Source organism: Herpailurus yagouaroundi, unplaced genomic scaffold, assembly GCF_014898765.1.
Source record: "Herpailurus yagouaroundi ecotype Mexico unplaced genomic scaffold, PumYag 180, whole genome shotgun sequence".
Lineage (NCBI taxonomy): Eukaryota > Metazoa > Chordata > Mammalia > Carnivora > Felidae > Herpailurus > Herpailurus yagouaroundi.
The window spans coordinates 23,789,796-23,808,164 of NW_024412411.1; the positions used below are offsets into that span (position 1 = coordinate 23,789,796).

General features: G+C 41.9%; 1 protein-coding gene and 1 non-coding gene across 3 annotated transcripts in view; both read right to left on the bottom strand.

Annotated features, from left to right (window-relative positions):
- Nucleotides 1-216: 216 nt before the first annotated feature.
- Nucleotides 217-18,369, bottom strand: part of MAML2 (mastermind like transcriptional coactivator 2) — a 349,256-nt gene continuing 331,103 nt past the window's right edge. The window contains exons 3-5 of one of the 2 annotated variants that reach the window (XM_040489688.1): nt 13,130-13,333; nt 7,900-8,011; nt 217-4,046 (exon numbers count right to left, since the gene is read on the bottom strand). In XM_040489688.1, the coding sequence (XP_040345622.1) occupies nt 3,031-4,046; nt 7,900-8,011; nt 13,130-13,333 (1,332 nt within the window). In that variant the 3' untranslated portion in view covers nt 217-3,030. The remainder of the gene's footprint in view (nt 4,047-7,899; nt 8,012-13,129; nt 13,334-18,369) is intronic. The other variant, XM_040489689.1, reaches the window with a different exon arrangement.
- On the bottom strand, nt 17,570-17,699 carry LOC121039571 (small nucleolar RNA SNORA11). The gene has a single exon (XR_005794851.1). It is a non-coding gene; the product is annotated as a small nucleolar RNA SNORA11 (small nucleolar RNA).

The window sequence follows — 18,369 nt, forward strand, 5'->3', positions numbered from 1 at the left end:
TAGTATTGAGCAGTCCTGTGCATATAGGATCTTAATGCAAACTTTCTAAGTGAACTAAAGAACAATGAAAGGACACGAGACAGTATTTCACTAGTATGAGAAGCTTCCCAGAGAATAGATCTGCCCTTCACTATTAATAGTTCTCAGAACTTTCTGTGATACGGCAACAATATTGCTGGTGACTGAAAGTATGATTTCATACAAGAGAACGACTGCTGAATTTTTTAAAACTATTTTTTAACACATGAAATTACACACAATACAAAGTACTTGTTTTACAAGTTGAAGTCTTTACAGTTATGGGTACAGTTACAGTAATGCAAGTAGTATTAATGCATTCACTTAGAGCAGAGTTATTTATCTTCATTGGGCTTAACACAAAGCCAAGAATGAATTATTTGCTTAAATTGCTTTCTAGTCTTTGAATAAAAAAAAAAAAAAAAAAAAAAAAAGGAAAATGCCTTCTACCTCCTGTATAATATGTCAGAATGATAAACAATGCCAACAATTAAGTAGTCTGGTATTTGTATAAATGGGAGATTGTATTCCAATAGCTTTTAAGTTGTAAATCTTAAAGTTTTGGCTACAGTATGTCTATCACATTGTCATTATCTCAGCTCTCCGGAAAATTACGTCATCTTTGGTAATAGGCTGCCAAAAAACAGAAACTATGGACTACACCATTTTTTTTCCCAAAGAATCCTGTATTTTAATGAATAGCTGAATAAATAGACATTAATTATGAAATTCACATTAAGATAGAAGAAGATCCGAACATTCTGATTGCTTTATCTCTTAAATTTGATAGCTACTACAAAACATACTATTTATGTTAGGGTGAAAATAAGCTGAATCACAGGAGTGTACCTGGGACATGCTGGCAGATATATACAGCAACAGGGAGGAGTCATAAAATAAGAGTGTTTATATGTACATATTTTTTTTCCTTTTTTTTTTTTTGCGTGGAGAAACACTGTTTCATAAAATGGGAAAACACACAGTAGACCACATGCAGCAAGAACCAATACAATGTGCACAGCAGTATAACCAAATAAGACACAAGAACTATGGGTTTAAAAAAGAATTTGGGAGCAGGGAAAGAAAAGAAAAAATTGAAACCTGGAATGCTTTCTTATGAAGGTTTCAGAATATAACTTTGTCTAAACAAGCCTCTTGATAGTTTTTCAAAAGTTCTCACTTGACCTCTTATGGTTTAAGTGTAGAGCTAAAAATAAACCATCATATTATACAAAACTTTGTATATTAGCATACAAAAGGTAACAATTTACTTTTTGTATAAAATATAACCTTTTGATAGTATATTTATTTCACATATGTATAAATATAACCCAAAGAATATGTTTTAAGTATTTCTACCAAAATATTCTTTACAAAAGTTTACAAAACAAGTAATTTATTCATATTTACAACCCAGCACAGAAGAGATTCTGGGCCAGGGATGTTGGTACTGTGTAAAAGAAAGAGAGTGCGTCTAGACATTTTAAAGATTGAGAGAGGGCTTTGCGGAACTTTCAAAATATGATCTTTTTAGGACAGATATTTAAAGACTTAGTTGTGAAACAACTTCAGTTAAATTACATTTGATGATTGAATATGTGGATGTATAACTAAAAAGGCTGAAGACAACCTATGTTCTTCTGTAATGAGGAAGATAATAGCAATATTTTTCATCTGATCCGAATCAGCACACATCCTCCTGATTTTACAGCTGGTCTGTGTGTGGGCACTGAGGTTACATGACTCAACCAAACTTCTTTCTTTGATACAGTGCTCAGCCCTGAGGGAGAAGGCTTAGAGATGAAGGGTCCATCTAGCATGTGGTAAAGACACATCACATCAGGGAGCAAAGAATGTATGGATTGCTACATTCTATTTAGCTCTTTACCCAAACAATATGCCCAAATCAGGACAGATTGTTTTCTCTCTCAATTATGCTTTCCTTCAAACCCTATGAAATAGATTGTACCCATCCATCCCCACCATTTCTTGTCCTGACCTTCTGTGTCTTATCTCCAATCAAAACAAGATACTTTCTTATCTCAGTTTGCTTGCAAATCTGTCTCTGGTCATCGACATAAGCAGGGAAGACAAGGCTCAATTTCACTCAGTGAGGAAACTAACCAGTAGGCATCATCACAATAGGTAACACCCCAGGTCACTGGGGGCTAAATAAATCTCCTTTATAGCGTTGTCCAATGGGATGTTTTCTTTTTTAAATAGTGAAATCTGATGCCGACAGGGATGCACTAATATTTCAGTATGATTAGGACAGGTTGTGGTTGTATCTAAGACTTGGAAATGCATTCAGAAATTGGTTGTGGAAGCCCAGATAAAGTTGGATAGCCCTGCAATCTTGTTTCATCACTCAACACAGCATGTTGCTGAAGTATAGCATATGTAGGAATATTGACAAAGTGAGAGGTGAACCTGGGGAAGAAATTCTATAATCCACTGGCCGCTCTCTAGTTTCTCTGGCTTTTCTCTACTTAGGACACTGGTGACTCCAAACAAACCTATAACATTTCCATCTGCCCTGGAAGTCTTAGTGAAACTAAATGAAAAGACAGAGTGGAAAGATTCAATCACACTTCCGTCTATCTATTCGAGCAAATTAAGGAATTTGTTGCTTGCTGCTTGGAACTAGTACCTCCGTGTGACATGGGGTTTAATGAGCTACAAGGTCTATTACTTTTCTTTCAGGGAGGAAAGGAGCTTGGAAAGCCTATTTTACACAACTAATTACACATCAACATCACAGTTCTGTTTGGGCAAACTGGATACTCTGTCCTGGAGTTTAGACAGGGAAAAGTGATCCCAATATTTTACTTTCAGGGTTGAGATTTAAAACAAGCCTTTGAACCGAGCACTACAGTTACTTTCCGCTTCCATTTTTAAGCCAAGGTGTCTTCATATCATCCAACTAAAAGTCAACAGTTTGGCCTTTACAGAGTCCTCGTAAAATACTGCCTTTTAGTGCTTAGAGTATATTAATTGTCCCTCTCTTCTCCTTTAGGAGTTGTTCCCCAGAATTTCATCCAGATTGATGTCTTTCATCCAGTCGTCGTTACCGGGCTCTGTCTTCAATAAGGAATCAATGAAATCAGCATCACTGTTCAGGGCAGGGCCCATGTTATCAGTCTGTTGGTTGAGAAAGTCAAAAGCTAAGTCACTGCCATGGTCACTTCCTTGAAAAGCCCTGGAGCTTTGGTTGGGTGAAGGAAAGTTGCCTGGTGTCATAGATGGTGGCTGGCTCATGCCTGTCCTCGGCTGGCTCAACCCTGTTCCCGACTGGTTCAAATTAGGCAAGATCTGTGTGCTTAGCTGATTGGGTCTGAGATTCAGACTTCTGAGTGGACCCATGGTTTGTCCATTTAATGTTTGGTTCATTTGGTTCATGGGTCTCATTTGCACTGCTGGTGTTAACTGGTTAGGAGGGGCCGCTGCCCTCTGGGAAAACTGCTGGCTGCCGACTGCCTGCTGCAGTGACTGGTTTGGAGTGTAGGCTGCAGGTGCACCTGTGGGGAAGCGGACTGCCGTGGACTTCAGGGCTTCCTGTTGTTTGGTTGTCGTGTCTTGAGAGGCCCAGTTTGGTGCGGTTGTGCTGGATGTGATCATAACATTTGATGTTCTCTGTGCGGGCATGCTTGCCATGCTATGGGTTAAATTTGGTCTCAATTGTTGCGAATTGCTGACAGCTCCAGCTCCAAAAGTAGCCACGTTGTTATTATTACTTGCCCCTAAGGCAGGTGGCCGTGGCATTAGAGGGTTGTTTTGATTTGCTATCAGTTGGTTTGGGTTTCTCTGTTGGGTCAACTGATTTATTCCTGAAGTGACGTTGTATGTGCCAGGTTGACTGCAAGGCAGATTTCCATACATCCCCATATTCTGAACTGCTGTGGGTAACGATGGCATTCTTGTCCCATGGGAAGTAGACAGGAGGCTGGAATTTGGAGTCAAAATGGTATGCGTTGAAACTGGGTTTGCCAAAGCCTGGTTAGAGTTTAAAGTCACTGCTGATGAGCCACCTGAGAAAAAGAAGACAGTTATATTAGTTTATAACCATAGGTTATCTCCTCTATTATAGCAATTTGCAGTAACTTACCAACTCTGACACTGTTTTCAGGTGAGGGGACAAATAAAGAGAAATAATCATCACAGGTATTATATAAAAGAAGTGAGACAGTTTGCAAGGGAAGTATCACTCAGGTCATCCCTTGGTCAAGAGTTTATACATTCTAGAAAAAAAGGCTACACTAAAATGGCTCTGGTTTTTAGATTTTACTTTATTCCTCTTCTGGAGTCTTTGAGAAGAGGTGATAGTCAATCTTTCTTTCATTCGGAATTGGCTTTACTCTGTTCTGAGACCAGACTACAACTGTGATTAACCAGCTGTTATGAAATCCATGCCTCTGGTTACCTCAGGTCCAAATAAGAAAGTGTGGATGAATCCCATAGGTGGCTACTAGATTAATATTCCAAACCTGTGGCCTTGAAAATCATGTCCAGTTATCCATCTGCATTATCCCCACTCGAGAAGCTTCCATGAGTGGCCCCCAAGTGTCCAAAGGGTAAATTCCCATCTATTTAAACATCTGGAATTCAAGGCATTCCGTGCTTCGCTGATTATCTCCATGTGGAAAGCCCTCTGCTCCAGGAGGTATAGTTACTATTGCACTGTTATCCACGTACGTTGAGCTACCTTTGCTCATGCTATTTCCCCCTCCCATGATGCCCTTCTTAACTTGCTGAGCCTTACTTTTTCTTCAAGGCTCAGGCCAAGGTCTAAGCTCCTTCATTAAGTTTTCCCGGATATTCTCGCCTGCTTTTTCCAGAAGGATTTGCTCTTTGAAATTTTCATTCAGCACTTAGTTAGCCCTCATCTTAGGAAATCCATAGAACCCCAAAGTAGAACCATCAATCATAGGCTGTCGAATAGTGAGCTTCCACATATCAGAGAGTGATTAGTCAACACATTAAAATCTTCCTGACTTGGGGAGGTTGAAGTCATCTTGGGAAAACATCTTGGGAAGCAAAACTGGTATGCCAAAAAGTTGAAAATAAGTGCCTTGTAGATGATAAGTTCCACGGGGAAAAACATTTTCACCTGTTTTGTTCACTGTCATATTCTCTAAGCCTAGTGGATGGCGCAAAGTCAGTATTCAGTTGGTATTGGATGAATGAGTTAATGGGAGATTGAAGTACATGTGTAACTTGGAGAAAGACACTCTTTTAAAGTACTCTCCCTGCAGAGATGCAGGGAGACTCAGAGAATCAGAAATACTAATAAACAAGAATTAGACACATATACAAATCTCAGAACAGGAGTGTATGAAGAGAGCATGACTGTAGTTGTAGCCCTAGGGTACCCTGACTGCTTGGGGATAGCTAGCAAGGCACACGGCTGGATAGACTGAAGTCCTTGCTATTTGTTTTAAAATATGTCTCCACTAGACTACATTCCCCTTGAAGGCAGGATCAGTCTCTTGTATCTCCTTGTATGTCCAAACTGAGCACAGAGCCCTGCACTGGTAGGGCAGTGAGAGTTTGATAAAGAGGGAGCACAGGTATGAGATGCTTGACCAGCAAAGAGTTCACAGACAGCTGATGAGGATAAGCAACATCCTGTTGGGTCTAAAGGTTTCATGAGAAGTGGAGTGACACTATGAAAGTGCTATGGAAAAAAATTTAAAGATTTTAAAAATCATTCCCTCTAGTGTTCTCTATTTTGAAAATATGCCCTGAGAAGACTTATGAGGAGGGCAATATTTTTAAAGTACCAGAATTGGGAGAATTTCCATAAAGATCACAAAATATCAATCACAGTTAATATTTAGAAGCTCCTAATACGTGGTTAAAATTGTTCCATGTGATTTTCATACATAATTTCTTATGTTAACATCTGGGCAAGGTAATTCTTACTGTACTGAGATTAAAATAAAAAATGATAAAAGAGTTTGTGTTGTGCTTGTTGTTTATTTCATTCTCAGAAGTCATGGGAAGTTCAATGCTCTAGAGCAATGGTTCTTAACCATTTAGGGGTCAGTAACTGGATGCTCAAGATCCCTCCCTTGGGAAAATGCCCTGTGAAAGTGATCTGCGGGTGCCTACCAAGTATCCAGCCTCCCTGTAGCCCTTAGAAAAACAGAGCCTTGATTTTTCAGCAATGTGCCCAGCTGAAAAGCCACATTTTCCGAATTTCCTTGGTGATGGAGGGATCCAGATGAATAAATTCTGACTAAAGGTAGAAGTTACTAGGTGAGAACCCAAGAAGCCTATTTTAAAAAGAGAATCTCGGGGCGCCTGGGTGGCGCAGTCGGTTAAGCGTCCGACTTCAGCCAGGTCACGATCTCGCGGTCCGCGAGTTCGAGCCCCGCGTCAGGCTCTGGGCTGATGGCTCGGAGCCTGGAGCCTGTTTCCGATTCTGTGTCTCCCTCTCTCTCTGCCCCTCCCCCGTTCATGCTCTGTCTCTCTCTGTCCCAAAAATAAATAAAAACATTGAAAAAAAATTAAAAAAAAAAAAAAGAGAATCTGACTCATTTGGGAGGCCATTTTACCTTTTCCCTCCTTTTATCTTTCTTTTTGGAATATGGATCTGAAGGATGGCAGTGTGGTGGCCAAAAGGCCATCCTTAGGAGGGAAGCTACATGTTAAAGAAGGTGGAACAGAAAGACAAAAGAAACCTGGATCCCTGACAACATGGTACAGCCACCATGAAACCACCATCCTTGAGATTCTTTTATATGAATGGGAAAAGTCCAAACATGCATCTTGAATTTTTCAGAATATTTCAAAGGGCTCCTAGCTTCCCCATGACCACGGATAAGCCATTATCACTGAGAAGCCATGTTCCAAATGAACCTCCATCTTGTCTTTCAACTACCTTGAAGACAGAATCAAATAGAGAATCCAGTCTGGGGCCTGAGACAAAGTAATCTTAGAGAGTGGATTGCATATATCTCATTCCAAATTTTAGTGGTGAAAGACAGTCTGGTACATTTAAAGAGCTTAAATACATTAGTACAATATAGTTATTACCATGCATAACAGGACCAGAAAATATTTTTTAAAAACAGGAATATTCATGGCACCTCCTTTAGATAATCTTCTGCATGCCTTCCTGGATAGATGAAGGTAACAGGCAAAAGAGAGAGAACTTGGAAAAATTGAGGACAAGCTTAATTTACATGAGAAAGTGCAGAGTTCTGGGCAGATGGGACTTGAATCCATTCTAAATAGGAGAAGGCAGGAACAGTCCGGGTTAGGTCTAGGAGAGGTTCTTTTAGAGTTTGGAGAGGGAGCAGAGAGATTTTAGTGGTAGTGTCCACCACTTATGTTACATGGAGCAAAATTAGGAAGTTTTACTTTGTATTCTAAATGCGGTCCACCTTTGTTTGTTTGTTTGCTTGTTTGTTTTGAGAGACTTCATGAGTCCTCATTTGCTTTTCAATTATGTCTTGGTGGCAGGACTATTTGTTCCAGAGAGATGAGTCCAGAAGCGGAGACAAGAGGCTGGACTTTACGCAAGTCCCAAGAGGGAGAAATGTCTGCTTCCCTTACATGATCTGGTTCCAGATATTTGCTGGGAGCAGAATGGTTGAACACAGCGGTTAGGAAATAGTTAAGCTCTTTTGAACTCTAAGGCGTACTCTGGAGGGCAGTGAACTAGGTGAGTGCAGGCCAAGAATCATCAAGAACTGATGGAAAGACAAAAAAAATACCCAGTTTGGTCTTGATCTGAGAGTTAAATGGGATCTAATGAAGGATTCTAAGAAAGATGTTATATTTCAATATGAGGTGGGAAGAGGAGGAAACATCAAAATGGAACAAGTTTCTTTCTTCTGCAGTTAATGATTTTCACCGATTTTTAAGAACACTCACCAGAATACTGGGCAGTTGGCTGCATGCTGCCTGCGTTTCTTCTTTGGTCTTTATAATCTGGGGGTGGCCTTGTCAAATGTCTATTGATTTGATCCTGTGGAGAAATTTTCTCCTTGAAAACAAACACAAGCGAAAACATATTAAGTCGCATACTTACTTTCCCACTTGCAAACATTCACAGACTGTCGATTCAAAAAAGTAAGACTATAAGAACAATTTTGCCATCATAGCTATGTATCGCAGACCTTATTTAGTAGGTCTTAATTCAGAGACAAGTCTTCTCAGTTTCAATAAATTTCCTGCAGGGCAGTATAATTTCTACTTCTCCTTAACATTCACTATGTGTTTTGAGTCTAGGAACTAATCTCATTTTCTTTATTTTGCAATTAGATTTCAGTGAAAACTAAATTCCTGTGCTTCTTGAGAGGGTGTTTCTGGTTTCATTTTGTAGCACGTCTGATATGCTATGGTACCTATTATTTAATTCTGGTCCCACAGGGTGTAGAAAGCCTATTGGAGTAGGATTGCCAGAGAAAATACAGGACACTTGGGAATCCTATATTTTTATTTGCTAAATCTGGAGATGCCGGGAGATAACTATCAGGTACTGGTAGGGACACTATAAGCACATTACATCATTCCCCCCCCCTTCAAAAACAACCCTTGAAGATAGGTGTGATTATTCCCACTTAATAAATGAAGAAATGGAAGCTTCCATAGGTCATGTAACTTGACAAAGATCACAGAATGGGAGAACAGAAATCGAATCCTGGGTCAAAGACTCGGACTCTTTTCCTGCCACACAATACAATACTTGCTTCTCTGTTTCTCTGTGTCCCATTCTCTCAAAGCACAGAATTTTCCCAGGCCCCTTTCTTTTCTTCCCACTGGAATTAGTCACCATTAGCTCTTAATGGTAGGTGAGTTTGGGAGCTAAAAGAGGAAGTAGGCACATTCTTTCTATATTATCAATGCCTTTAGCCAAAGACCGCCAGGAACACACCTACTGGGTTTATTTCTCATTGCAGTGAGGGAGGATGCACATCATGGGGGTCCAAGTGGTGTCTTGGTACCAGTATGTTAGAAAGAAGCTATTATAGGATTCGGGCTTTGCTTGGGTGATTTAGGGAGGGTCTAAGGAAGCAAGGATTTGTTCTAGGTTGTAAGCTGTCAGAAAGGGAGGTTGATTCCATCATTGAGTAAAGAAGTGGCCATCACTCATTTAGCAAAAGGTAGGTTGGCATTTTTGTGGGTTTCTCAATGGCCTTGTGTCTATAGTTAGACGAAGTTATGAAGTGGCCTATTTTGTCTCGTTTTATCGTGGTCTCAGAATAACCCCATCTAAGGTCAGTTTGCTATAAGATTGTTCATGTCTTTAATGGCCTGGCTGTGAGTGTCATATCAGTTCTTTTCTTTCTCAGCATGGATCAGGAAGTTTTTAGAATTGCTTTACTGCAACTTTGTGTGAACCCCAAAGCAACTTCCATTTTCAAAGATAAGCACAACCAGCATAGGTAGACAGAACAATATCATTATAGAAAAGTCAATAAATAGAAAAGAAAACCTTGTAAAGGTAGACAGATAAATTAGATGGAAGCCAAATGTGAGCTGGCTAACTTAGATCCCACTTAACCATGTATTTCTCAGTTTCCCGTCAAATTCCAAACCTTCCAAGTAGAACAAATCTACTATAAAGGAAAAAAATAGCCTTAAAACAACAACAAATTAAGGTCCAATTCTTGTTTCTAAGAAAAAAAACTTGAAAGACTCACAGGGTTTTGGGGCATCAAGTAATTCGTATAAAACACAATTTTGATGAGCTAAGTGTAAATGAATCAGAAACATATGGATTACATTTCTTTTAAATATGGGTTTACAAATTAAGGGAAAAAGTGGTTGGTGAAACTCTTTATGGTTTTTCCCAAACCCTAAATGTTTAAGAAACAGCTTGAGATGTTCCATGAACCCAAATGTGGTGATGTTCAACCATTCTTGTTATAAACTATTGTGCAAGCTGACAGTTTTGATTTTTTTGCCAAGCATGAGACTTTCTGAATTCTTCTCTTTTTCAAAAGCATCTATCATTTGTTTTCTTATGGAATTAGGCGTTTCTGCTGTTTGAGTTGAAGAAAACAGGATTTGCACATTCACGCACATGTTTGCATGTGTGTATGTGAAAGAGAGAAAGAGAGAGAGAGAGAGGGAAAGAATCAGGCTCTCGGTTCCCCATGAAAGACTAGATCTCAAATCTGGACTTATTTTTATGTGTATTCAACCTACTTACTGACTTTTTTTTGCACGGGAGCAATTAGGTTGTTCAAAGGGTTAATAATACATCTCTGGAAGCTTGAGTTACTTAAACTACTTGTTCACAAATGAGTTAGACTTAATGGCCTTGTGTATGGACTATCATGGAACTGTCATTTTGTCTGTCACTTCCTGCTGAGGAGTAGCAAAGACCAGCCTCCAGAACAGAATGCAGACTGTTCCCATGCCCATTCCGTGCAAAAGGAGCACGTTCCCATTCTGTGTAAGTGTAAACTCACAGGTCATCCCCGAGATTACTTCTGTGCAACATGAAATGTAACTTATCCACTCATATCCCATGGACATGGACCCTATAACTCAACCCAATAACTTGGACCTAAAAACCTACCAAAGAAATAAATGCTGTTGCACTCATCTGTCCTGCTTTGGTACTGTCATCTCAAAAATGTGAAATGCAGATAATGCTACGACCTCCCTGGTACTCTGGTTATAAGGATTAATCCTCTACTTCTGTAAAAGCTCAGCATGGCGCCTGGCACACAGTAGGTACACAAACTGCACTGGTTATTGTGATGCCCATTGTGTTAAGTACTACTCATCTTTCCTCTTTGTTCTTCTTCATTGGTGGGAGAATAATGGAGAGTAAGGATAACACACATTCATGAGAAAATGTCTCAATTTAGGCGCCTTTCTGGCCTTGCCAACTGACGGGAAATGACTACAAAGCATATGCTAATGAAAAGCGGTATCAAAGACTATTTCTTCCTGGATATGCTAAAAAGCCCAGGCACCGTCAATGGCATCCAAACAAAGAGAAATGTGAAAGGTTTATAAAAATCACAAAACCAACAGCTCATTGTCATTCATCTCTCACAGTTTATGCCGATGCCTTTTGCACCTGTCCCAGTGGTGATTCAACTGGAGTCCAATGAGAGGTAGGCCAGTGCCAGGACAAAACCCTCATGGTGTGTTCCCTTGCCTTTTAATCAGAGCTGAAAATCCAGAAATTCAAACTCTGCATGTTGGAATTCAACACATTAGTAGTACTGGTGGGGATAATGAAAAGTGTGCCTAGCGCATCAGTCTTAGATTGTATGTTTTTCTCTTCCATCGCCCTTGTTTTCAAGCTATGTAGTTGATGAAGATCAAAAAAGGGAGAGAGTACATGGGACAGGTAGAGTTTTGAAAACTTCTAGAAGATTTATAGAATAAATTAGTTGTGTCACTTTGTGATCCAGTCAGTATCACCCCTTCACCTTTTACCTTAGGGCAATACTCAGGGTCACCTGTAAACTTAGTGCTCACTATTCCTTACTCATTCCTCACTACTTCTCACATGCTCTGGACTCCAGACTTTTTCCATTTGTCATTCCTTAAAAATAATAAATGACTATGTGATTATTTATAGTTTTCATTATGTATTAAATAGTTCATAATACAATCTTACAATCTCAAAGCCACCAACAAATATACACCTAGGCTGTACCTTTTGGTATCTGGCCCAAGCTCATGTTGGAATGGCGGACGCTACCTACTGTATTCATCAGAATTCTACAGTCCTTCAAAGTCAAAGTCAAAGTCAAATTTTGCATCTTCTCAGAGACTTTCTTTAATCTCTCCTGGCTGGATTTTACCTTTCTTCCATTACATTTTCCCTTACCCTGTTTATATTTTATTGTAAATATGAGTCTAGTGCTCCCTTGTTTAAAGTCCTCTCCATTGCTTTTCAGACAGTGTAAATTCTGATGTATCAAGCTCTATCCTCTGGCCTCTCCTCTCTGGCCTCCTTGACTATTACTTGCTAATCCTTGTGCATAGTCTATGCCTTACATCGAATGTGATATGTAGTATACATTATTGTCTCTGAGTCTTTGAATATGCTGATTCTTCTGTCTTGAATATCCTCCTTCTCCTTCCCCCATCTCCTATGTCAGCTTCAGATCTTCAGTAGACATATTTCCTCTCTGATGTACTTCCCACATCATAGCATTTAATCACATGCCCTACAATTGCCTATTTATTTGACATCCTGTGGGCTCTGAGCTCCTTAAGGACAAAGACAGGGTCTGTCTTGTTTATAGCTGTTTTCTGACTGAAATTTAGTTAATATTTACTGAATGAATTATAGTGCTTATCACGCCCTAGATTTCTGACTTTTACTACAAAGCTCCTTGAGCATAAATATTTTTTATTTGGTTTTTCACATTTTTGTAGACCTTGGCTCTATAAACCTGGAGATGGTTAACTTTGCCCTTTTTTTTTTTTCCTTCATTTAGCCAAATCGTTTGAAGGGAGAGAATGAAGCTTGGAGACGGGGCTTGTTGTTCGGAGGTGGGAAAGGTTTGACCCAGTGCCCGAATGTATGTCTGAGGATACGAAGGGACAGCAGATAAATAGTGAAGCAGGGTTAAAGCTTGGGCAATGCTTGGGAAATAACCACCTGCCCTTTCTTTAAGGCCACTTAGGTATGGTGGAAGTTGGGAATATATATTCCATTCTGAGATGCTTTATGTTGGAAGCCAAATCTTAAGGTCTGAAACTCCATGCTGGCTTTCACAACTGTTTTTGAAACGCTTCTATCTCTAAAATCAGTTGGGGTTCGAGCTGATTCAAGTTCTGTCCACTACTTCTGCCCCTCAGGGCAGTAGCACAAGAATGATTCCTTTTGCCTGATTCAAATACCCACGGTGGTAGTTCTTAACATTCCTGGGCTGGGCAGGGCTAGTGAGGTGGGGTGCCCTGCGTTTCAACTGTCCAGCAGCTGATAAATCAAGTTTTGTTTTGTTTTGTTCCCCCATAGCACTTCAACTTCTGTGGTTGAAGCCTCTCTTATAGCCAGGACACCCTTGTTGCTATCACCGAAGTAGGCACAGAGAAAAGGGCAGTAAATAGAAATGGGCAACAACGAATTCCCTGTTAGGCCCACAGGTACGTGCAGGAAGAAATTAGGAGAAAGTTTTACCGCATCAACCAGCATCTGCTGCTGGAGGAGAAGTTGCTGTTTCTGCTCCATGATCTGCCTCTGTAGAGTCTGTTTCTTTCCCATCAATTGCTGATTCAACAGTGATTGCTGGGAGTTCATGTAACCACTTCCGGTGTTTGGATTTGAGCAGGGGTTGGGACTTGGACTGGGGCCTATGCTCTGGCCTACCACAGAGTGTTGATCCTAAAGAAGAGAAGGGGGGTGGGGGAAGCTACTGTGAATTAGAAGAAACAAAAATGTAGCACAAAGATCATAAGCTTAGATTCCAAACATTTTTCATCTTGTTAAGATCAAACATGGTTAAATGGGTTGGGGATCAGAGAATTGCTTTCTAAATGCAAGAGAAATAAATGCATATTACGGCAACCAAAGCAGCAGGGTTAATGACATTAGGGCACTGGAAAAGCTCCCATACGACTCTAATGGTGGACGCTCCACATTCCAGAAGGCGTTTATGGAACCTCAAAGAAAACTACCATAAAAACATATGGCAAACCTCTCAATTGCTCAGGAACAAACACATCATAAAGTAACAAGTTCTTCCTTTTCCTTAAAGTTAGCACATATCATTGCTGATCCTGCAACGAAAATTATGTTTCAATTCATAGGTTCAAAACTTGAATAAACCATTTTGGTCAGAAGGGGCCCCACTCTTTGTGACAAGGCAGGAAGACTTGTGAGTTTCTGTTTTACAAACACTCCGAAGAGCGTAGAAGGGACCTGCCCTTACAGAGACTTGTTAATTTTGCTCCCTGGTAAGTAAGCCAGGAATTTCAGTGTATCAGTCAGTAAAAGAACACCCAACCAGCCGACAATGAGAAAGTATTAATTAAAAATTCAACATTGTATATTAGTAATATTGGGTATTGGTGAACTGCCATTCTAACTCAAGGTCTCTACCAATCTTTAGGCACTGACAAAGTCAGGGCCTTGCAGGGCAGAGAGCTAAACCTGGTCAAATGTTTTCATGAACTCCCGATGATGTGTTCAGGCTGAGCTGTATACTGGTGGAGTTACAAGGACTCTTCCCACCTTGAAGAATGTGTCCAAGTAAGGAGGAAATTACATGCTTACATGTAAAAATACAAGAAAGCACAGAATTGAGTCTTAGATATGATACAAGAACTAAGTCAAAGGTCCTCACACTTTGATGGTATTCACTGGGGAAACAGATGCTCTGGCCTTGCTCCAGAAACTGTGAGGCTACAAATTAGGTACCTGGCCAGGTAATTCTAATACTCATGGATCCAGGAATTGCTCTTTGAGGAACAGTGGATTATGAGAGCAATAAAACCCAACGTTCATTCTCCAACTGGGCTGTCGGAAGTTACGAGAGATTGAAAAGATAAAGCAACTCTCGTGATGCCTGATGAGTAGCCCACACACTCCATTTGTGGAAAGTGTCTTCCCTTTTACCTCCCTCTTTCTCTTTAGTTATCTACTGAACTAAAAACAAAAATAAAAGCCACCAGCCCACAGCCTGGGGATGTAGAAAACTTGGCCTCGCTTTAGTAATCCCCGGGGCTACAGAGCTTGCCCACGTCTTCAAAAGCAAAGCGATACGAAATAATCTTAAAGATGACCATGCACTGAGCCTTATTATAAGCCAGGCACTGTGCTGAGTGTGCTACGTGATTTATCTCATTGAAGCCGCCCAAGGAAACAATGAGCAAGAGCTAGTTTTATCGTCCCAGTTCTGCAGATGAGAAACCTGAGCTCAGAGATCACACAGCTGCGAGTAGTTGAGGAAGATTTGAAGCCAGGTGTGTCTGAGTCCGGAACTCTCTTTCTCAGTCACTATACCAATTGTCTTTCAGCTAAGATGAGCAGTGTTGAAGAAGAAGGTGCTTATACTTCAAAACTTTGCAAACCCACCTGTCCATGTAGCGTTTATTGAACACCCCCTGCACCCTCAGTCAGGCACGTGGAAGGCAGTGTGTCGGACAGAAGGGCAGGGCTGTCGGGTCTGGGAGAGGGGCAGTCCTCCTCACCAGTTAACTAAAAATAAGGGGAGCCATCTCGGAGGTAGGCACATCCTCTGTGCAAAAAACCATCCTCTAACACGTCTGCACACAATGCCCAGTCCTCTCAAAGTTCAACCCCTCTTGGCTCTTGGGGGAAAAAGTTCAACCCACATGTCCTACAAGCCACTAGGGATGTGGGTCTGGAGACTAGCGCAGAGGGTCATTACCACAATGCTAGTGGATGAAGATCTGTGGGTTGAGGGCTCTCGGAGGGCAGGTGGAAAAGGGAGTATCTGGAGGACTGAGTGTTGAATTGTTGGCCCACCCACACTGCTGAGAGGGAAGCAGAGCCCGCGACAGGGGGGAAAAGGTGGGGTCAGAGAAAGATGACCAGAAGTGATGCCAGAGGAAATCAGGGTGAGAGAGAATATAGTGGAGACGGTGGTTGGCCCTCCACTCTCCACTGTCAACCAGAATCGAAATCATCTGCTCTTTTCTATAATAATGTGAAGTTTAGTGCAAGCTTTTGGGCTTAAAAAAAAAAAAACAACAAAAAAAAAAAAACACCCGGTTGACAAACATGCATAGAAAAATTCAATGCATTTTTCTTCTCAGCCTTCTTTGCACGGCCACACAGTGCTCCAGATCATGAGCTCCGCAGATGAGCCTGCTGCAATTCATTTCCCTGTTCTGGCACTTATTAGCTGTGTGATCTGGGAGAAGTTAATTTGCCTCCACTAGCCTCAATTTCCTTGTCTGGAAAGTGGGCACAATAACAGTGCCCACTTCCTAGGGTCCCTGTGAGAATTAGAGGAAATAATACAAGGCCAATAATACCGAGCACAGAGTCAGCACTTCATAGGCAGCAGCTGCTTATAATTGTTTGCATTATTTCAACACACGGGAGCAGTCATCTTGTTTGTTTGTTTGTTTGTTTGTTTGTTGTGAAGCAAGGAAGTCAGGCCTTGCAGATTGCAGGAAGTCGTTCTGCATCGACCCTTCCAGAAATGCAGAGGTCATCTACATCGTCGAGATGGAGCTACGGACAGACTCAGGGAACGACTTTTATCCTTCTACCTGGTGATGTCAGAAGAGGAACCGAGTGCTATTCTCCGATGGAAGGTCTTTTGGAGGGTGCTTCCTTCATCTGGGTTAGGGCCTTGGCCCGGGGCCCTGACACTTGGCTTTTCTCCGTGCTGGTTTTTATTTCTTACCATCCAATTATTTATTAATAGCGCAGCCAATATACATGCACTAATTACTGTGCCTTCATTTCTTCCATCATAAATTAGAAGTAATGACACTAACGGCAGAAAATGAAACCAGACCAAATTAGAACAGTCCGAGGCACTTAGGAGGTACTTTATTAAATTGAGTGATTAGTACTTTTCTTATTTACTTACTTATTGTTTTGTATAGGCCAGAGATGTTTTAGACACAATCATCTTTGTGATGGAGCTTGTGCTGTAAGCGTACTTGGATTGCGGATGGAGTGTGTTTAGCTCCCATCTTGGTTTAGTTTAGTTTAGCTTTTTTTTTTTTTTTTTCATTTTGCAACTTGAACACTGATACCCAAAACATGAAAACGCGACAAAAGCAGGAAGGGCAAAGACAGCTTCGCCTTGCATGCCATCTTGGATGGGCAGGGAGAAGCTGCCTAGAGAGCTGTGTTAAGAGGGGCTCCGTGGAGGCGCTCTGGCGTGGTGAGCTGTTCTGCCGCGGATCGTCAGCATTGTTGGATCCGGCAGAAGTTGGCACTCGCTCTCGCAGCATTTCTGGTCTGGATGGTGGAGCTGGTGCTGTCCCCATCATTGGTGCCACTGCTGACGCCAGCTCTCCAAGTGCCTCCCCTGTTGGCACGGGTGCTGTTCAGAAGGCACCGCTTGGATCTGGCTCAGGGATCAGTAAAACCTTGCTCCTTGTCCCAGGTCAGGGGCTCCCCCTGTATGTCGTCCTGGCTCCACCTTCCGATCAGAGCCTCCTCCCTGATGCTCTCTGGGTGCTCCTCTGGGCCCTGGCAGGTTCCTCGGCCATATCCACACCCATCGTCGTGAACCTGTCATCCACGGCCTTCCAGAACCGAGCCTTCTGTTCCTGGGGGTCTTGGTTCTGGTTCTGGGTGATGAGTCTCTGCACCCTCATCTTGCTGGTCTCGTGGTGCGCTCTCAGGCCGCAGAGGAGTTCATCCTCCGGTCGGCTGCTACTGGGAGCCTTGTATTTCAGGTACCTCCGTGCAAGAGGAAGGTAAACGTTTGCCAACCTGGGGCTGCACCAGCGGTTCCCAGGGGGCCCCTTCCTAGCCCTGATGCTGCAGCTCGGGTCCTGTGGGAGGGTTGCTCTCCAGCCCCTGCCTACTCTCATGCTCACTCTCAGAGTTTCTGCCTCCGGGATTGAGGCCTACAAAGCCTTAGGCTGCCTGTCCTGCCCAGAGCCACATGGAGGTGCAGGGTGGGACACGTGTAGGGTATCTGTTCATAGGAAGGCCACACATTTTGTGCCCCTTGTCATAATGAGCCCAGATTGCTGTTGGGTGTGTTATAAACAGCGGAGCCATTTCTGCAGGCCCCCTGCTCTGAGCACACCCTGTGCTCCCATCATATTTGAAACATAAATTGGCCCTTGCGCTTCTCCATGGGCCACAGTCCCCACTATTTCTTATTTTATTGTATCTGCCCATTTTCCTCATTTTTGAATTTTTGTTAATGTTTATTTATTTTTGAGAAAGAGAGAGAGAGAGAGAGAGAGACAGAGTGCAAGCAGGGGAGGAGCAGAGAGAGAGGGAGACACAGAATCCAAAGCAGGCTCCAGGTTCCGAGCTGTCAGCACAGAGCCTGATGTGGGGCTCAAACTCACGAGCCATGAGATCATGACCTGAGCCGAAGTTGGATGCTCAACCGACTCAGCCACCCAGGCACCCCCCATTTTCCTCATTTCTATTACTTGCCTGGCTCATGTAGGCATTTGAGACTCAGATCTCTGGCTTATAGTTTATCTGGGAATCTAAGATGCACACACTACGTACCCCATGAACCTCAAATTTCCTACAGCCATCAGGTGTATGACTTCCATCAGGTGGTATGATACCCACGAGTGCTTCAAGATTAAATTCCAGACCTTCCAGTGCCTAGTCTAGTCACCTATGCAGCCATCCGTCCATGAGGGAATCTGATACATTTTACTGACTACCTCCTGTATGCTAGGCAGTTTTCTATTTTCTAGACATTAAAAAATTATTTAGAAAGGGGACAAATGCAG